At 40.5% G+C, this 22,006-nt stretch overlaps 1 protein-coding gene across 1 annotated transcript in view; it reads left to right on the top strand.

Annotated features, from left to right (window-relative positions):
- The window catches only part of LOC128456491 (aryl hydrocarbon receptor), a 43,048-nt gene extending 21,075 nt beyond the window's left edge, over positions 1–21,973 (top strand). Inside the window, exons 3-11 of the mRNA XM_053440684.1 lie at positions 3,892–4,001; positions 7,570–7,659; positions 8,224–8,356; positions 9,671–9,804; positions 10,252–10,454; positions 10,636–10,745; positions 14,095–14,236; positions 14,502–16,104; positions 19,143–21,973. Coding sequence (XP_053296659.1) covers positions 3,892–4,001; positions 7,570–7,659; positions 8,224–8,356; positions 9,671–9,804; positions 10,252–10,454; positions 10,636–10,745; positions 14,095–14,236; positions 14,502–16,104; positions 19,143–19,292 — 2,675 coding nt within the window. The 3' untranslated portion in view covers positions 19,293–21,973. The remainder of the gene's footprint in view (positions 1–3,891; positions 4,002–7,569; positions 7,660–8,223; positions 8,357–9,670; positions 9,805–10,251; positions 10,455–10,635; positions 10,746–14,094; positions 14,237–14,501; positions 16,105–19,142) is intronic.
- The last annotated feature ends 33 nt before the right edge of the window (positions 21,974–22,006 follow it).

The raw sequence follows: 22,006 nt of genomic DNA, 5'->3' as shown, positions 1-22,006 counted from the left end.
GCAACTCCTCCAGAGTAACCATGGGCCTCCTGGTTGCTTCTCTGATTAATTTTCTCCTTGTCCGACTCTTCAGTTTGGGTGGACGGCCTCCTCTTGGTAGGTTTGCGGTTGTGCCATATTCTTTCGATTTTCTTATGATGGATTTTATGGTGCTCAGAGAGATGTTCAAAGCTCTGGATATTTTTTTATAACCTAACCCTGCTTCATATTTCTCCACAACTTTATCCCTGACCTGTTTGGTGAGCTCCTTGGTCTTCATGATGCTGTTTGTTCAGTAATGATCTCCAACAAACTCTGAGTCCGTCACAGAACAGGTGTATTTATAAGATTAAGATGCATTTATTCGTCCCAAACACAGTCATGCAAAGGCACACTCATGCAGGTAGGGAAATTTAATCTCTGCTTTTGACCCATCTTGTGCAGTACACACAGAGCAGTGAGCAGCCGTGTACAGGCGCTCGGGGAGCAGATGTTGGGGGAGTAAGGTGCCTTGCTCAGGGGCACTAGACAGGGTAGGGAGACTCTTGGATTTTTGGACGGATCAATCCAGGTTCGTCTTTTGTTGTCTCTCCGTGGAGTCGAACCAGAGACGAACCAGAGACCTTCTCTGCCCATAGTCCAAGTTTCTGCCACTAGACCACCGCCTCTCCGGGATTAAATTGCAGACAGGTGGACCCTATTTACTAATTATGTGACTTGCAAATGTGACTTGTGAATGCAATTGGTCGCACCAGATCTTTGTTAGGGGTTTCACAGTAAAGGGGGTGAATACATATGCACTCAACACTTTTCAGATTTTTATTTGTAAATAATTGTAAAATCCATGTAATATTTCCCCCCACTTCCAAATGATGCACTATTTTGTGTTGGTCCATTACGTAAACTCACGATGAAATAAATTTCAATCTGTGGTTATACCATGACAAAATGTAGAAAAGTCCAAAGGGGGTGAATACTTATGCAAGGCACTGTACCTGCTGCTAAGGATTCGTCTATAGTGCCTTGAGTGATCAAAGGGTAAAAAAATTAAGGGAGTTGAGGGATTCCAGTGGGTCTAAATAAAAGTCTAAATATAAATCTAAAGGTTAATAATCTGAGTTTAAGGCCTCGTTAAGATGGCCTTAAGATATTTAGCCCTTATTTATGTTAACAAACATTTAATGCCACCTACATGTTTTAGTTGTTTTTTAAGATAAATATTTTGGCATCATTCATAGTGGGTAATGTGTTTTTCTGTAGTAGTTCTTTCTCAGTTATACAGATATTAATATGTTGTTATACAACTACAAATAAGATCAATAAGGAACTGATAACAGATTTTCTACAAACACTCATTGATCCGTTCTCTGGGTTTGTGTAAGGTAAAGACTCTGATACTGTCTCTGTCTGAGAGATAACGTGATGTTTGCAGGTTGATTCTCTGCTAAGATACTTCAAATGTAATCCTGGGACCAATCTTCCTTCACATGTGTCGTATTTAACATAGACATTAAATTTCATCAATGATGGAATTTAAAAAGTCTCAAATTTAAATCGCTTTGAAATTTCTAGTTAATTTTTCGATGTGTATTTTGATGTATTTTAATTGTTTTTACACTCAAACCTGCAAGTTCATATTCTGTTCAAAGCTTAACCAACAAAATCTCTGGGCCCGTTCCAACCTGTCATTAAGCTGTGGCCCCACATGCGGGTTACGAACAAACACACCATGGTACACAGCATGATACAAGCAGTACAGTGACTACTTATCAACCTTTAATAGGCAGACTGACTGATTACAAGTTTGAAGACACCTGCGATGCTAATTTGAGGATACACCGTAGTCCTTATGGTCCAATTATTTTCAATCTTTTCTAGGGGTACAATCATTTTTGTCCAGGCCATTTTCATTAGTTAGTTTTTTTTAAATGATTCTGTTGAACCACAATTCAAAATCAATGTCTGAGTTTCATTTGTACATTTTCAGTCCATTATTATTTATTATTGCTTTTGTCAGTTTCAAGTTATTACAGTGACCATTGTAGGTTTTTCTTACTTTACGGAAGGGTACCAACAATTTCACGAGTGAATGTCATTTCTGTTCATGAAGACCAAGCTATGTTGTTTTTACCCAGTCTCTGTGTGTGTGTGTGTGTGTGTGTGTGCGTGTGTGTGTGTGTGTGTGTGTGTGTGTGTGTGTCAGGTGAGTCAGAACATTCATTTTGTGCAGTTGCGCTGTGTAGAACGATTTTTACATTTTAAGAGTTGATCATTGTGTGATTTTCAGTGTTGATATTTTGCCTGTGGTTACCACCAAATCAACGAGAAGAGGATAAATAGATTTGAGTTCTTGGTGAAACTGCAGCAAGTCAGAGGACGTCCTTCATATGATTATGTGGACGGATTCACGTTCACACTGTTAAAAGACTGTGCACATTTGGCGTGATCGGATCTATATCTGATTTGAACTTAGAGCAGGCCACTTGAGATCGTATCACAAAAACCACACATTCATACCAGGTGTGTACGAGGACTCTGGTTCACAGAACTGTCTGTTCATCCTCTGACTGCAACACGTTCAGTATCTATCTTATGACAGTGGTTCCTCCACTTATCTAAGCCAGAAGCCTCCACACTGAGCCCTGAAAACAGATATGATGTCATGGAGGGAAACAAGGAGAATCCCATTTGGACGAGAACAGCTGGAGCCACCAGCCAATGAGGGGCGGGGAGGGGAGGCAGAGGGGACTGGGGGAGGTACCAGGGGGGGAGAGGCTGGAGAGGAAGGGGGTGGAGCCGAGCTGAACAAGCAGTGAAGTGCGAATATAGTGAGGCCTGAAAGTCGTTCAAACGGGACGAGATGAGAAAGGAGTCATTATGACTGCACTATATTATTACTCTATGTAGCAAAACTACAAAGGTAAAAATGACACATTGAAGGCAAACAACAATAAATAATTCAAATAAATTCGGTGATCACACAGCATTAGAGCACAAAATCACAGTTGAATGTTATAGATAAGAAAAGAGTTACAACAGAATTAAATAAAACACAAAACGATTAAAGTAGTTAATGAAGAATGTGCCTTTCAGAGAGATTTAAATGAGGATCAGGAGTTTGTCAGATGAGTCTCACCAGGGAGGTTCCACAGAGTGGAAGCTCTGACAGAAAAGGTCCGGACACCTCTGGTCTTCAGGTTACAACAGAGCACATTAGGTGTAAGAGAAACATATAATGTGTATCATGCACTAGAAAATATATATATTTATTTCGTTTGTAGAAACATCTTAATGTTGATATATCACCTCAGAGAGCTCATCCAATGAACAAACTATTATAAAACTCTGATTGCAGAAATCCAAATAATGCACTATTCTAGATTCACTTCAAGAAAAAGTACAGTCGACAACAATAACAGATGGAATTCAACCAGATTTCACAGCTGTGGGTCATTGAGATCCTAAACAGAAGTGTGCCATTTAGAAACATGATCAACATCATTCATTAATAATCATGTTAATTAACCAATTTAATGAAATAAGTAAAAGTCCTGAATTATTCATTTTTGTCAGAGAGCACAAAATAAAACATGTATCAATTAATTTAACGCCTCTTCCTCTTCAGAAGCTGAAATAACAAAAGTAAGATTTTTTTTCAATGATAATTGTATCACTGAAGTGCTGAGGTCATGAAATGTCTGATTTATGTGAAGTCAGATTTTTATATTTCCCGTTATGAATGTTTAATGAGTTGGGACCCCATGCACGCAGCATCGTACCAGGCATAAGACCAACTGACAGTCACAGCAGTGCTTTGTAAACATTATCACAGGACTAAAGCCCGTCTTCCTTCCCCCACCTCCCCGTGTCGACCCCTGTCTCTCTCTCCCCCCCCACCCCCCCTCCCTACAGTGGCCCTGACCAGTAGGAACGGAGCGACTCCAGCTGGTGTGAATGATGACGACAGTAAAACAGCAGCAGTGGTGGAGACAAAGATCCCTGAAGGAGAACTGTTGCTGCAGGTCAGTGTTCGAACTGCATTTATTCTTATTTCCTGTTTCTGTTTTTATCTTTATCATCTAATTAAAGGTTTTTTTGGTGCAGCCACACAACTGGTCAGTGATCGTGGACGAGCAAGTGCTCTGATTTGTGTCTGGTCGGCACTTGTGTTTTCTGTTTGTGTTTGTTTTTTCTCATCCTCACAAGTGGCCAAAATCTATTTAGGCCAATGACAGAGGATCAGAGGCTCAAGGCAGCTTACCACTCAATACGTCTGGCACTGTCTGCTGGGCTCTCATCAAACCTCAGTGCACCGTCAAACAAGTCTGCAGCTGAACTGGTGGATGAAGCTCGTGCCTGCAACTCAACACGACCGACCTAACAGTTCTGTGCTCAGGATCCCTCTTTCAAAAACAACTCTGTAAATGTGGATTGATCTGAACACAGATTTCTGCTCGTTGTTCCTCCACTCGCGTGTTGATCACATCGTGTTTTATCTGTTTTATCTAGTTCCCCCTGTCAGTAGTGGTTCCATATTCCAGGAATAGTTTGACATTGTGAAAATTTATGTTCAGAAGTTAGGGTGCTTTATCTGCCTTGTTCAAACCTTCAGAGTTTTCATTGGCGTCTGAACCCAAATATTAGGTGTGACAGGTTCCTCGGATCACTCTACAGACCAACACGCCAACATTTTGTCGTTGTTATGACGTGGTCTATAATTCATCTACACTTGTATATTGATAAATGCCAGATTTGGGGGTATCTAATAATTCCATTGTCTTTTCTGAACAGAAGTGAGTGAATAATGATGGGATTGATTTTTATTGTTTCATAGCTGACATAGTTTGAACATGATGACGAACAATCCAATTCAGCTTAACTCAGATTCAACTTGTTTCTTAATCCAATTTGTACAATGGAAATTTAAGGAAATCAAGGTTGGGAAACAGAGGCAGCTCCCTTTCAAAGTCAAAGTTTCACTGCAGCGATCAATTTAAGGCGAGCTCTTTCCCACGCTCTTCCCATTCTGCATGCTAAGCTAACACTAGCTTCACATTTACATTAACAGACATGAGAAAGTGAAGCCAAAGTGTCTCTATTGCCCCCTTTTGGCTGGCTGCAGTATAGGTAATAAAGCCCACCTCCTCCTTTTTAGTGGATTGGACATTGAACCATCTAAAAAGTGAAAGTGCACATTAAATACATTTTATCGTGCGGTTTTGATTCATTTTTTGAGTCTGGCTCCAAATGATGTCTAAAGCACAATATGGTGGCAACTGTATCCAGGAAATTTTAGCCTCATCTTTGCTCAATGGGAGGAATTCGACACCATCTTTATATATAGTCAATGATTTGCTCAATGATTTCCTCGTTTGTATCAAATCTGAATACTTTCTTATTTATTTGGGATCGAGGCAGTTTCAGGAGGTTTGGTTTTGACTCTTCCGTTCTAGTCTAGGTAAATATTCTATTGCATAGCATGCAATTACTTTTTAGACATCAGTGTTCTTCCAACTTTGAGCAACCCTTTAAGGGAAAGTCCTTTACTGTTTCAACATGATGATGCCTCCGTGCAAGAGGTCAGATCCATGAAGAAACGATTTTCCCAGTTTGTTTTTGAAGAACAAGGCTGGTCTGCACAGAACGGACCTCAGCTCCATTTAACACCTTCAGGATGAGCTCCAGCTGTGAGCCAGTATTGGAGCTCGCTGTTGCTCACGTGTCTGAATTTAGCTCTGCAGCCAGGTTTCAAATTCTACTGTCAGAGGGTCGGCTCCAAAGTTTCCTGGAAAAATACTTAACGTCAAATTTTCGGTCTTAGAAATAAAGCTGGCTATAGATTCACTGTATGAGTGTGTGTGAAAATTAGAGAACGTTTAAATATACACCAGTTGAGTTGTTGTTTGAAGTTGAAGATTAATTCCTAAGGTTGTGGATCGAGATGTTCAGCGATCACATGTGGGAGATTTGTTCACTTACTTTTACTAAATAATGTGATAAAACGGTAGACATTTTACTGGAATTCTAGGTAACTGTGCAGCTTTTCTTTTAAATGCGATCAATAGATTTTTTTTCCATTCCAGGGAAAACGACGGGGAGGGGTTAGAGCTCTCCGTACTGTATGTGTGATTGAGTAGAGCGCCAGCTCGCTGCCAGATCTTTTTGGGATCTGCTGGAATCATTGATTTTCCAGTCCAGTTCCTCCCAATGTGCATCACACTGGCATTCCAGGAGAGGAGAGGAAACAGCCTGCCGCCATTTCCCGACCCTACCAGGAAGGTTTCGTTATTATGATAAGCCTTCATTTCCCCGACTTGTTAGTAATGAGAAATGAAAGCTCATTTGGACTGACAGTCAGGAGGAGCGTGTTCCGCAGGGGGCCTCGTCCTCCTATTCCTCCTTTTTGTCCTCGGGATGAAAGGGGAGACGGACAGTGAGCGAGCGGTTCACAGGCAGAAGAAGGCAAAGGTTTATTTCTGAACCTGAAGTCAGAGCCAGTTTCTTTGCTGCTCGTCACATCAGACAGATGTGAATTATACAAGAGCTGCAGGCGAATCAATTATTCAGATTGAAAATGGAGGAAACATGGTTATTGTTCTGCTCTGACAACAAAAACTGTCCTGTTTGAAAGATTTAATTCCCTTTTTGATTGCAACAGTTTTAAACCATCGCTCCTGTTCTTGAAAGCGGCAAATCATTTTCAGCTGGAAGGTCAATAAGTTCACGAGCAGACAATCCTACAGGGTTTATCTGTACTGCACAGATTATCACATCCAATAGCAAAAGAAAAATCTTGAATTTGATCAACTATGCCCGACATAACATAGAAATTTAAATGTAGTAAAAGAAAGTGAATTAGTAATTAATCATTTACGATAATTGTGTCAAAACACATTCTACTTTGGAAGAATTGTCACAAGTAATTGAGGTGAATCACTGGTCTGTTTTCCAAATAATAACATGTCGTCTCCAGCATTAGTCATCACTAATTTACAAACAGATGAGTGTGCTTGTATAAGTGTTTGTATGTAGCAAACAGTACAGGACAGTTGTGTGTTGTTTCCCTTTTTTGTACAACATATTGTCGTACCAGGGGAGGGCACGTTTGTGTTTAGTGAGGAGGAAATGTTGGACCAGCTGTTCCCCTTTGCATAGAAACAATGAGTGCGCTTTATTTTACTCAACATGCTCCCTCATTTTCCTTCCTTTCCTCGCTAGCTCTCAAAATTACAAAAAGACATTTACAGAAGAATTGAAATAACTGAATAACTTAACACCATATTGAGCTATGATATTAGCAGCATCTGTGACAAATGGTATGTGTCCATCCACGTTTTAAATATAACTCTGATTCAGAAATGACACATTTTCAAGCTCCCCTCTATATTTTTTATTTTTGAACAAAATGTTGTTTTTTTGAAAACTAAGTTGCAGAGAATGTCGAGGTTAGTTCAGTGGAAACAGGAGATCTGTATCAGTGGTTGAGAAAACTTACAACTAGTTTTTTGACTGGAAGCCCATTCAGAATAATCATTAAGACTAAATGTGACATATGGACGTCTTCTAAATGTTCCTTTGTTTGACCCACAGGCTCTCAACGGCTTCATCCTGGTCATCACCGCCAGTGGAACCATCTTCTACTCCTCTCACACCATCCAGGACTACCTGGGCTTCCACCAGGTATCCTATTAACACAAGTCTTTATCTTTTAGTTTGCTTAACTTACAGAAGTTCTCTCAACAACACTCTTCTCAACAATGCCTGTATAGACATAACGCCTGCATCGTCATTACTTCAGAGATTCCCTTCTAAAATCAGACAGCTGAGTAATTATTCCAACATCTCGTTGGATTGCTCATAGTGGAAGACAACAGCATGTTACAGCATTGTAACCCATGATATTTATCTTTTTCTGGGGCTTATAGACACAGAGCTGTGAACATCCACAGAAGCACTTGATGTATTAGACATCTTGAGGTGTCTAATCCACTGAGCAGCAGATCTCTGCCCGACAGATGAACGCTGGCTTTTAACCACCATCCAAAAGTGACGTTCACTTTTGGGCATAATGGTTTAGGAAACTTGTCTCAAAGACCTGGAACCAATTGGACTGGTCGGTCTACGACTGACTTGTGCACAATAATGAGTGGTGGTACAAATTAAATAACCACACTAGCTCTTCCTATTTATCTCTCCCTTTGTAATTTGGCATTGGCTAATTCTTCATCTCATTATTTCTTTCAGACGGACGTCATGCACCAGAGTGTTTATGAACTGGTCCACACAGAGGACCAGCAGGAGCTCAGGAGAAGCCTGCACTGGGCTTTGAATCCTCCTGTTGCGTCTGCAGCTGCCATCACCCAGGACTCCCCCCAAGGTGATCACACTCTCTTCTCCTACATGGGCCTTACATCACGACCTCAATAGATCTGTAAGGTCGTACAGGGACCACATCAAGGAGTTATGAGTGTCTTTTGAAAATTATGATGACTCACATTTTGCAAATGAAGTTTTAAGCAATGAGGGTTTGACCGTTTTGGACTGGAGCTTGTTACAGTGTGTCGGAAATGAATGATTTTATGTAAAAATTGGCTTTAAATCAGTAGGACTTGCAAGGTAGGATAGTTTTTGGCCATTCAAAGAAAACTACTGCAGTTCAAAACATATTTGGCTGAATGCTAGTAATGTGGTGCAGTGAAGCAAAATTGTAGTTAGACTGAGCAGCGCAAAACAGACGTAGAGAAACCGGTAAGTAGTCGGTACTGTTGTTGTTGTTCTAGGTACATGCGCATTACTCAAGCAACAGAGAGAATGGATAAAGGAAGCTATGTTTCCCAAATGCTCCGTTTTACACGTTGACAATGATACACACTTTGGAACAGTCTGGACGCTAGGTTCTAACATAGAGGAAAGATCTGGTAAAATATCAACATTAGTGCGTGGAAGTTCTTGTACTTTGAACTTTTGGGATATAGTTTGGAAGCTATAAATCGACAACAGTTCAACCAAAAGTGTTGTAAAAGTCATTCAGTAAAACCTTATTAATTGATTATAATAATTAATTATTCATTGTTATTATTAATTGAATTAGAATCTCTCCAATCTAAAAATCTGTATTCCTGCTACATCCAGGCTTAAGAAAGTGTGTGTGTGTATGTGTTTGTTTAAGATCATACTCATTTAGACATCAACATTAGACGGTTAAGTACACACAGTTTAGGCATTAAACTGTAACACCATCCTCAGGTCAGGTCACATGACCCTGTAATCCTCACTGTGGCTTATGAGGTGAAGTGGTCCCAGATCTGTATTTTGGTTTAAGATGCTTACGTCTGTGCTTTGGTTCTGAGCAATGTGTTCAGGTTAAGACTCGAAGCAGTGACACAACTGACCCATTCCCACAGCGCAGGGCGGGTTCACTGGCTCCACTCTAACTGCAACAAATGTCCTTGCTCGCTGTGTCGGGCAGATCGAGCTCAAGGCAGCATTACATAAGTGCATCTTCTACAGTGGATGATATGAAAACAATAGTAGCTCACGAGTAAAATCAGATGCAGTTTGAACCCAAGTCACTGTGTCTTTAAAGTTAGATCATCTTTATGGGACTGCTGTTGCAGATACAGACCAATATAAAGCTGTTTTCATTTATTGTGAGTTAAAGCTGACTGTGGCTCATGTCGTTTTTCCACAGAGATGGAACCTGAAAGTTGCTCGTCTCTGGTCACCTACAAACCTGAACAGCTTCCCCCAGAAAACTCGTCCTTCCTCGAGAGGAGCTTTGTTTGTCGTTTCCGCTGCCTGCTGGACAACTCCTCCGGCTTTCTGGTAGGTTATACGTTAAAGCACTGGAGAGATGAGGAGTAAAGATGTTTTTATGTGAGACTCCAGTGTTGACTTTTTAATGACTTGCACCTGACTGCTGACTGTTTTATCGAAACTTGGTGCAATGGTGGGACATGTCCAAAGGAAGAATCCATTCATTTTTGGAGCACATTTGATTTAAACTGGGTTGCGACTGCAGAAATGTTGTCCCTCATCTAGAATCGGAGGAGAAATCTGGTCCGGAAACTTGGGCATTCCAGATTGTTTGGTAAAGTGTTACAGAGGAAGTTCTCAAACATGTTTGATTTACAGAAATTATGAAAAATGCCATCTTTATATTATTTATAAGTGAATGAAAGCCATTCTCATATATGAACACGTGTTAAGTACAAGTATGAAAGACAACTTTTTATCAAACTGCTTTTCTTAGCCTTACTTTCCTGTCTGCAGGCGTTGAACATCCAGGGCCGGCTCAAGTTTCTGCACGGACAGAACCAGCGACAAGAAAATGGAGGGAAGGCCCCGCCGCAGCTCGCCCTCTTCGCCATCGCCACTCCTCTGCAGCCTCCATCCATCCTGGAGATCAGGACCAAGAACATGATTTTCAGAACCAAACACAAGCTGGACTTCACACCTCTGGCCTGTGACGCAAAGTAATGAAACCAACGAGCAACACACATACACTCAGTTCACAGTCTTAAAAATCCACGAGAATATTCGTATAAATTACGTCCAGATGTGTAATTTGTTTTGCTGTTGTTGTTCTTTTGAATATTTCCTCATTACAGTCCTATATGATAAATGTTGAGTGATTTACGATCTTTTCACGCACAGGGGGAAGATAGTACTGGGGTACACCGAGGCTGAACTGCGGGTTCGAGGATCTGGGTATCAGTTCATCCACGCAGCAGATATGTTGTACTGCGCAGAAAACCATGTCAGAAGTAAGTAACGCTACAAACATACATAAATACCACTTATCAATGAAGAAGAAATAATCAGTTACTTCCTAACATTATATAACACTTTTATTCTTTTATTGAATCGCTTCAATTCGTCAAGTGGTTGACATAACAATAAAAATAAAATAAAAGTAATTTCAAGACTTAAACTGACACGTTTCAATCATTTTAAGTATTTTCCAGGGACATTGGACAGTTAAGAGCTGACATTAGGGAGAGATGTGGAATTTTAGTAAATTAATGTAAGGACACTTTATTAAGATAAACATGATATCTTCGGATCCATTTCACTTGTAAAACTAGACGGGCACTCAGAGAGCGGATACCTCAAAAAAAAGTTGCTCTTCTTCAGCTCGGGATACCAAAGCGGGATTCTCACTTCAGCCTCATTTTAATTTCTATTTTGTTTCTATTTCTCATATTTTCACATGGATAAATAGATGAGACAAGTTACACTTGAGACAGAATTGTTTAATTTATGCCTTTTCTTCTCCTTCGAGAAACAAACAGACAAATATCAGCTTTTCCTCCTTTCTGCGTTCTGTGCCGGGCTGGATCGTTTGTTTCTATTGGATGCAAGAGAGTTTGTCACAGAGCATATTTGGGAAAAAACATCCTTGAGCGGTGAATACCATTGAAAGGGATGCTGTCCCGTTCTGTCTTGTGATGTTAATTAAAGTGAAAGTAAATCCAGGATACGCCACGATTCTTCTCTGTCCCATACCTCACCCCTCCACCCAGTTTCAGGAAAATCAGTTTAGTGGTTTTTGCGTAATCCTGCTGATGGATAAACAAATGGCAAAGAAAGGAAAACTCCTTGTTGGAGGTAATGAGCTCAAATGCTCTGGAGGGTTGACGCACATATCATATCACGAGTTGCAGTTTACCAGACTTTAAATGATTCTCTCATGAGCAAAACATGGTCCTCTAAACTGCTGCAGCACAATCAGTCTGACTGGTGTAAACACAGTCTGAAAACCACTGTTAGATAATGAAGACAAGAGATAATGAGTCTTGCTTTGTTTGTCTGACAGAACCGTGTTTCTATTTTCAGTTTGGTTCTGTTTTCAAACAATTAGGGAGGCCTGGCGTAACCTGGTCAGAGAGTTCAGACAGCTTTCACAAGTAATCCTGCTGGAGTACGAAGCAGATTGAGCAAAGCTGCAGAGCGGCCAGAGGAGAGGATAGGGCCCACAAATCCAGTGCATGAGCAAAGCATGAGAGATGATCCATAATGCAGCAGCAAACACACAAACATTGCGGAGGTCAAACATGTTGCTGAGTGCGCTCGCGTGGCCGGCGTGCATGGATCAGTGCAGTTTAATCAAGGAGCGAGCACAGCTAATGCACAGAGGAGCCACCTGATCTGAACATGTGATCATGTCAGGGTGGGATTCTGTGGCCTGAGTCACCTTCTCTACTTCCTTTTTCTTCTTCTCACAACCGTACAACAACGTAACAACAGAACAGGATCATGAGCTTAAAGAAAGATACAAAAAGTGCTCATGGTCCAATTAGAGCTAACTGCTTTCTCCCCTGTAATATAGTGAATGTATATGTTACTAGAATGACTCAGTAGAGCACATACGTTCGCCAAGGCCCCCATTTCGATGTAGATCTGGATTTTTATTTGGATCTGCACTAAATTACACAAACTCATAGATGCAAGAATTATTCCCACGGAAATCTGGGAAGATGTCCAAGAAGAGCCGAAATGTTAAAGAAGGAGAGGTTTGGTTGGGAAACTTTTCAGCTGCTTTTGCATAATTCTGTTGAAACACTTATGGGTAACAGTCCTCTAAATATGTCCGATTTTTATTTTTCAGCAAAATACAAGAATAATTTTCTTAGAAATCAACATAGATTTAGTAAAACATCCTGGAACAGCCCCATGTGCGGATGTTGATCTGTTTTTGTTTAATCTTGCTTACAAACTAACAGAAAAATAAATACACACTGGGGTGAAACACTAGCCTGACGTTGTCATACTCATAATTATAGTCAGAATATGAGTCTGATACCGTTCCATTGGGCTGTGATTATGGGGCGTTTTCAACCGAACCAGGAAAAAAAATGCCTCTTCGCTCAATTGGATAGACCTACAACCAATCAGAGCAACGTAGTATGTGAAGTATGTTAAGCGACGCATTGTTGTTGTCAACAGAACTCAACTGCACGCACGCTGGAAGAAGTAGAAGAAGAAGACTAACGTTATGATTGTACTAAGTCTGAGTTAGCGAAATTACATCGACACCTATGATACTATGTTTACAACATTGGATTCATATCACGACATTGTAAGTTAAGTCAGACAGTCAATACTTTCTCTTACCATTTGTAAGTTAGATGAACTTCCTCCACGACGATACATATTACGTTGGCTTGAAAAACCTCGGAGCCTAGCATGTCCCTCCACTTCTTGTTCAGCAACCAGGATTCCGGGCTTCCGAAAAGGAGCTGGCAACGACCGCTGGTAATGTCCACCTCGTTGTGCACGCCGAGTTGATCGCCGTGATGCCCATTTCGGTTGCCTCTTTCACTTGGTCCTCCATGAGTGCGACCAAAGGAGAAACCACAATGACCACTAAGTTTTCATTGTGTCCCATCTTCTTCACGACCATCAGGGCCAGCTGATAAATTTAACTTTTTCCGAATTCCGTAGGAAGAACAGCAAAAACATCTTTTCGATCTACAAATGCCTTTATCACGTTTCTCTGTTCCTCATTCAAAATGAATGCGCTGTCGATGTCTTCTAAAACAGACTCAATGGCAGCATCTACACATCTCAGCTCTCCAGCGGCAGGCATGTTTGTTGAAAACGAATTCAACCCAAGCGCTCTTTGGTGAGGTGGTTGATTACGTTACTGTTGATCATCTGTCCATCATCGTATAAAGCCCGCCCTGACAATTTGATTGGTCCAAACAGCTTCTGTTCGGGCATAGTTTCTCCCATACGGAGCAATGCCAGACCGAACTTCCTGACCTCAAATGTTGTGGGCGGGGCTAAGTTCGTCTGGCATCCAGGCTAGTGAAACACATAACCCACACAATCAAGCTTTGCTGTGGCCTCATGAGCTCCAGGATCTAGTACGACTCTCCAGAAAAGACTCCAAATGGCCCTGCTAGTAGAGAGAAGCTTACTGTGTCAACTTAAATAACCTCCTCCTCCTAATAACCTTAAATAACCTAATAAGTCATCTAATAGGACGTCTGGCCATTGAATTTCTTCCTTTTAACAGCTCAGGGCTCTGCTCTGTGCTTTAAGGAGGTTTATATTATTCTCTATGTGGAGTTTATTACTTATACCTGTGTTTGTTTTGTGTATTTGTAGTGATGAAGACAGGAGAAAGTGGTCTGACCGTGTTCCGGCTCCTCACCAAGGAGAATATCTGGAAATGGGTCCAGGCTAACGCCAGACTGGTTTACAAGAACGGCAAACCGGACTACATCATCGCCACCCAGAGGCCTCTCTTGTATGTTCCTGTCCCTTCACGTTGTTTCGTAAATCAACACAATGTACCAGTAGACAGACAAAACAACAATCATTTAATGTTATAATATACGTGTATATAAAAATCTAAGTTTCTCTGGGATCAAATAACCTCTGCTCTTTGCCTTAATCAGTTTTTAAACTTGTGGGAAAAGTGGGTTAGAACCAAAAACAAGGTGGAAACTTTGCCCATAATGAATTGCCCCTGCGAGTTCTCCAGATAACAACCCTGTCTTCTGTCATCACAGGGAGGAGGAGGGAGGAGAACACTTGCGTAAGCGCTCCATGCATCTGCCCTTCACCTATGCCACAGGGGAGGCCCTGCTCTACCAGTCCAACCATCCCATCGCAGGCTTTGGAGAAGGAGGCCACGAGAAAAATGGAAGTAAATCAAAGAAGAGCCGCACTGAACGGCTGATTAGGGACGGTCTGGACCCTGGCTCCCTCCTGGGGGCGCTCATGAGTCAGGATGAGTCGGTTTATGTTTGTCAGCCTGCCCTGGACCCCAAGATGTCATTCCACAGCACCTTCTTTGGAGAGCAAATGGGCTTCTCTGACTCTGAACCCTCCAGCTTGCACCAGAGCTGGGACGAGCTGAGCAACGGTGTGGTGGGTCCAGGCAGCACCGAGCCGAACACGGGCTTCGACCCGCTGCTGGCTACTCTGGACTCGCTCTCCTTGGAAGGCCAGGGGGCATTGGATGCAGACGAGGGGGGTTGTTCTAACGGGGAGCTGTTTGGAGCTCTGGAGGGGTTGGGGCTTAGCGCTGAGGACCTGGAGCTGCTATTGCTTGACGAGCGGATGATCAGAATTGAGATGGACCCTGAACGGGTGCCCACGCTGGACGACCTGCTGACGAACGACGAGATCCTTTCATATATCTACGACTCCATAGAGGGAAGGACTGATTCCGCAGCGCACGCGGGCCAGGGGCCTCCTAGTATCGCCCCAGCCACAGTTACAACATTGTCCCTTCCTCCTACCTCTGACACTAATGTGCAAATGCAGTTTCCTCATCACAAGCCTCCCCTGGTAGGACAGGCTCCCATCGTGCAGCTGTCGCAGCAGATGCAGCAGCACCTCAACATGCGAACAGGTAAAGTGACGCATAACTGGGGCCAGCAGAGCGACCATTTGACGAATACGATAGTTAATGGAGAGCTGCCGGGGCAAAATCAATCAGTTTCTAATGGTCAGTGGACGCCGCAAGGCATTGTCACCAGTGTAGGGATACAGCTGGGACACTTGAACACGCAACAGACTGTTTTCAATGGTAAGGCCTCTGCGGTGGATCAGCAGCTAACACATCAACACTACCTTCAGCAGCAGCAGCAGCAGCAGCAGCCAAGGATGCAGAACCAGCTCTCACAGCAGTGCCATGCCAAACACAAGGCATCCAATCTCAATGGACTGTGTGGCATCTCCAGCACAGAGCACGCAGCTGGGAAGTCCCAGTGGCAAGACTACAGATTCAGCCAGAGTCTGGGCAGCAACACCTGCCTCGACAACAGCCAAAAACCTCTGACAAGCACCTCAATAGATTCATGCATGGATTATAGCATAGATGACACTGAAAACGCAGATTACACCATGAGCGGAAGCGGTTTGTACGGGAGGAGCGGGCTGCAGCAGGGGGCTGAGCCCATGGTCTCATCTTTCCAGGGGATGAACCACAAACAACAGCAGGAGCAGATCTCGGTTCCTTTGGCTCAGGTCATCTCCGGCCTGTCGCAGTGCCCTCCCCCCAACGCCTCCCTGGAGCAGATCCTGGGTGTGGCTAAACCCTGCCGGCAGCTAGACCATTATGGCATGGTGACATCGGAGAGGCCTCATGATCCCAATCATAGCAAGGTGAGGTCACGGATATTCTTACAGGTTTAATATCAGTCTGGAAGTTCATGCATGAGCTTTGGGAACAGTGTGTAAAACCATGAAATATACACTCAGACTCTTAGCTGCTGTTAAAGGAAATAGTTCATGAAGTAACTTTAAGTTTTGTTGAATAATCATTAATTAAGAATATGATGATTATGTTCTTTTCTCTTTGCTTTATGGGTTGGTTCCAATACTTTTACAATGAATCAATTAGTCAACATAAACAAATCTGATCTGCAATTGTTTTGATTTTTCAAGTAAAATTTAGCATATTTAGCATAAATAACTATAACTAACTACATATAAATAAAAATCAAATATATAGACATTTGAATGACATTTAGAAATGTTATTTTTTTCCGTAAAATATTAATATAAATACACACCTTTTCTTTAATATATGTTTAGGAAAGTAAACGTCTTTTAGGCAAACATAAATGAAGATTATTGTCAAATATTTTTTTATCAACCAACCGATGAAACACAAATCACTTAGAATTTACTGAATTTCTTGGTCTAACATTTTATATTAAAGGGGACATATTATGCCCATTTTACCACAGTTGATATGGTTCCTTGGGGTCTTAATGAAATGTCTGTAACATATTTTGGTCAAAATACCACAAGGATCATTTAAAACAGCACCTTTTTACCCTTTCTAAAACAGCCCTCCTCAGATCGACCTGTTTTGAGCTAGCGTTAGCTCGCTCGTCCAAGGCCATGTAGGGATACTCCCTACATGGGCATGGTGTGACTATGACGTTTATTTCGGTCGTAATCCCATTCGACGCACTCTAGCGTATCGTTTCTGACATAGAGGAACGACAACAAATCGCGGGAGTTGTTTTTTTCCAGAGTTTTCAGGAAGGTAGACATGCAAGATACCCAAATTTGCGTGTAGAAGCTCTACAAAAGTGGAATTTTCATAATATGTCCCCTTTAAAATAAATATTTGTATAAACTGTTGGTAGGACAAACTCAAGGATTTGAGAAAGTTTTTTGCAGTGTGGTTCAGACATTCATGTTCCCCCAGAGGAGGGATGAAAAGTGCACATCGTCTCAAAATCGACATGTCCAACATTTATGAACTGAACTTGTTGCCGATATTCCTGACACACACATACACACACACACACACACACACACACACACATACACATACATACACACACTGTAGATGACTGATAAGTCAGTCGCACACTGACCTTTCCTCTGATGGTTTTATATTTAAAATATCCAGCTGCTGCCTCCTCTGGGGAATCTGTCAACATTTAGTACAAATTCTGATCAGCAGGCAACCATGACATTTCCAGAGTTTATTTATGGTCCTCACTATACAACCTCTCTAGGACCACAACACCCTTTTTATATTGTGTGTCCATATAAATAGTTTATTCTGGTAAAATATGTGTAATGTGTCTGAGACTGTATATGGTACTACATACAACACTGTAATAAACATTGATTGAAATATTGATAAATGGAATAAGGTTTTCTGTGTTCCAGAATAAAACAACAGTTAAATCCAATGAAGAAACCCAAGTGAAACCAGAAAACTTTCCTTTTTTACATCATACATTATTTGTATCTAAAAATGGATATGCACAATTTCATTTTCAACCTTCAACAAATGACAGAGCATCATTTATGGTAGAAATTTTTTAGTTTCTTACTTATGGAGTTCAAAACTTCTTGATGTGCAACCAGAAAAATACAATTCTTAAATCGAAAGCTTGATTTCTAATCATATTTTTATATTTCTCTTCTGTAGAAAATGGAATATTACTGAAACTATAGTTAAAGACTATAGACGCATGTTAATGAACTAGACTCATTCAGGTGCTTCTTGTTATATTGTCCGACCCATTTATCTCAATGAGGGCCGGTTGAATGTGTTTGTACACAACACAGATCAACAGCACCACAAACTGTCCTTTTAATGGTCGTACAGTTTTATTAACTCCAAACACACTGCACCTTTATGAAGGTGAGTTTATTGCAAGAGTGTTGTATAAGACTGGATTAGTTTTATCAAGGCGTTCCTAATAAACTGGCCACATGTGGTCTGTGTATATTGGCGGCCAATCAAATGTAAACCACTGACAAAATGCAGAAGAGTTTTCAGTTGAAATATTTACAGAGGATTTAAGTCTCACCTGCAGTTAAAGGATTCAAACCAATGAACTCATTATATTGGTATGTGTATCAGTCACTTTTAAATCACTAGATGCAACTGTCATTTAACAGCTTTTAGTTTATTTAATTGTTGGTTCGACAAAATAATGACCTGACGAATTTCCCTTAACGGTTAAAACACGACACATTTCAGATCTGGAGATTAGCAGATGTGGTGGAGTCTGATCAGTGCTGATTATTTTAAGGACGTCAAGATCAAAAACATCTGACATTGGTTATTCTTTCAAATACAAAAGTGCATACTAATGTATTTAAAGCTGCTAGTTTATTTGTAAAGCATTTTTCAATACAAGTAACAAAGTGTTTTACAATAAACAATCAGAGTAAAACTAATAATTAACATAATACAGATAATAAAAGCTAAAGAGATCTGCATGAAAGCTTTTTTATACAGTTGTGTCTTAAGAAGTGAGATATTTAGGTAAAATTATGGTTGGTATTTCAAATATTCGACATGAATCTGTAGAAATAATTTCCCCCTTTAATGACCTGCAGTCGTTTGAAAGTCAGATTGTTTATAAATCTTGAAGCCAAAGATGTCACATGTATCAGAATGAATGGGGGGGAGGTGATTGAAAAATCACAGACCATCTTTTATTTATTTATATGATGCAATCATACAAAACATCCGGTTTGAAGATCCCGTCTAAAGCTTTAATGAAGAGCTGGAATGATCTCACAAAGGGATATAGTGTAGAATACGATTAATGTTCTAGCTTTAAAGTTACCAAAACTTAAAATCTACACAACAGTATCACATATATATTACTGTATTTTATGATTTTACAACTACAGCGCTCTCCTCCCCTCTTGCGTAGATGGAGAACGGCTGCATCCTGAGCAGCACTTACCCAGGAGGCTGTGCTCTGCCCAACGGAAACGGACCAGCGCCCCCTACTGTCCAGAGGCCCGGTCCTGAGACTCTGTCAAGCCTCCCCGACCCTCCAGCCACCGGCTTCTACCTCTGACCGTCTGACCAGTGACAGCTAACAGACACTGATACTGGCCAGAGACACACAATGACTGGAGCAGCCTTATAGAAATCATAACAAACAAAGCTGAACGAACGTTGGCCTATGTGTATTTCTTTTCTTTTTCTTTTTTTAATATGGATTTTATTTCTTTTGGGGGGGAGGAGGGGATCATCGCGTTGTATTTCAAGACATATTATCATATGAGTCCTTTGTTTACAATAATGCAGTCAAGAGAGCTGAGCGGAGTTTGTTTTAACACAGCGACAAAAATATGAGTTCCTGTGAAGCTGAGTTTCATGAGTTTGGATACAAAGCAAAGCACAGCTTAGATTTCCGAGGCAGCTAAACATTAAGATACTGCTGAGACTTCTAAAATCAATTATTCTCTATATTAAAAAAAACGCAGGATTTGGGATTAAAGTTTGATGAATGAACAGTTTGTCCTAAAACATCTGGATTACCTTTGTTTTATTGGTGGGTCATCCTGAAGTTCACCGCAGATAAACAACAGGAAATGTATGTATTTATCAGTTTGGTCATTTTCTAAGAAAATTACAAAACATTTCCTTATTCCAACCTTTCAAATGTCAGGATATGTATATATATATATCTGTATCTATCAAATTATCCAGATTCAATCATGATCTGGTGTTAGAGTTAGGAAAAATGTGCTTGTCTTTGTATCCGAACACTGTACGACACGTCACATCTGTCGGTGCAGCTCTTACGTGACTCTTGCTTTTTGTCAGTGAAGGTCGACGGGAGACGTCAGCTCCCCTCATAGTTCTTCGTCACGCAACAAGAATGTAATCTTTCCGTGTTCAGTGATTTCTTTGTTGAACAGTTTTACTCGTCAACAATGAGATTATTTTTCGTATGTTTGGAGGGAAAACATTCTAGAATATTGAAATTATGGCTAGAAATATCCTGCACTTTATTTCAAGCACCCACTTAATGCAGATCTGTAGTAAGGGACCCTGGTGAACAACAGACCCTGTTTTAATTTGGTTGTTGTTGTTGTTTATCTTTGAAGCAAGATGGACATGTTTGTATTTTTTATACCTACTTTGAGGTACATTTCAGGTGACGCATTAATGTCCTCACAAGCACAAACACTCCTGTACGATTTATTAGTGTCATCATTTTCATCTTTCCCAAATTGAATTTTTTTTATGGGTTGTTGATAATGTTTAAAAAGTCTTGGACCTCTTGGATGAGTTTTCTTTTCTTTTTTAATTTCTCTCTTATTTTGTTTAAAGTTTAACGGACTTGATTAGGAGATCTCACTTAGTTGAATTTACTGTATTTATTTATGTCCTACAGCAAGCATTCTGGATTGTTTTGAAGTTAATGTGTGAAACAGGTTCTTGAACAAAAGCAGTGATGTAAAAAAAGAAATAGAAAATGTCCTCTGTCGTTCTCCTGCGAAGCAGCTTCTTGCTCTTCTGAGGAAACCAGTAAAATATTTTTTTTCTTTTTTTTTTTACAGTTAATCCAAACCCACGTCCATCACAGTATAAATTAACCCGAGGTTTTAAGGAAAAGTCTGATGTTTTAGGAAAATAAATCTTTTTTGCTTTGTCGCTCAGAGGGAGAGAATACCAGAGATGTTAAATAAAGTTGGACAACTTCACTTCCTCCCACCATCAAGAAATGAAGCCACAGTATCCCATGCGCATGTCACCATCTTGTTCCTAATTACATCATTCTGAGTTAGTTTGCGCACAACCAATCGTGAGTCAACTAGTTTGTTTGGGTCGGTTGCAGGGTCTGTCTTTCGGGCGCTTTCTTCTTAGCATTGACTTCGTTTTTGATCTCATTGAGTCAACAGGATGGCAGCGTTGGTATTTTGGCTTAATTTCTGGATAGTGGGAGGCATCGTTCAATTTTATTTACAATCTTATACTCAAACAAACAAAATTATATTCCTCCCTCATCGGATATATTGACTGAGTTTTAAAAAAAACATTTCTTCTCCAAGATGTCAGACGTTTCCTCTGGGGCGGCAGAAAACTTTGTTTACATCATCAGGTGGCTAACTTCAGGGTCTTCACAGGATCTTGGGGCAGGTACAGAATAGTAAACACTGAAAAAAACCAAATGTGAGTATTAAAAAGAGATCTCATTTAGGAAGGATTTAGTTCTGAATGTTTCTTGTACATAGTGAATTACTGGAAAATGATGCAGAGTCAAGGTATTTCATCAAGAAAAGATGCTGAAAAGAGATTTCCATTTAATTGTTCAAATAATGTAATACTCTCGGTATTAATATTATTGCTGTATGTTTTAGGTTGAAATGTGATACACACGTCGTACAAAATGTTTTTCTTTCCCTTTCTTTTTATTTTCTACAGCAGAAATGTTTGCTATATTTAATATGATTGATGTGACTTATTAACAGTGTGAAAAAAAAGATGTGTATATAAAGCAAACCAGCTTTGACAAATACAGGTATGTAAATAGTTTTACGTCGAGTCACTCGTTTCAGCACTATTTTTAAAACACTCTTATCAAACTCCTTTTGTTGATTCTTTTTTCTTTTTCTTTTAAAAAAAGTTGTAAATAGTTTCCTCATCACAGAACACTGGACTCTATGACAGCCTGCAAATGGTGCCATACTACTGAGACTTGTTGAATAGGCTATAATGTTGGAGAGTTTAACTTTGTCTTTCTTCGTAGCCACTGTAAATTTAACATGCTAACAGGAC

This window comes from Pleuronectes platessa, chromosome 14, assembly GCF_947347685.1.
Source record: "Pleuronectes platessa chromosome 14, fPlePla1.1, whole genome shotgun sequence".
NCBI classification, from domain to species: Eukaryota; Metazoa; Chordata; class Actinopteri; order Pleuronectiformes; family Pleuronectidae; genus Pleuronectes; species Pleuronectes platessa.
Note: the sequence above shows the minus strand (reverse complement) of the source record. Positions and strands in the feature narration are given on the sequence as shown.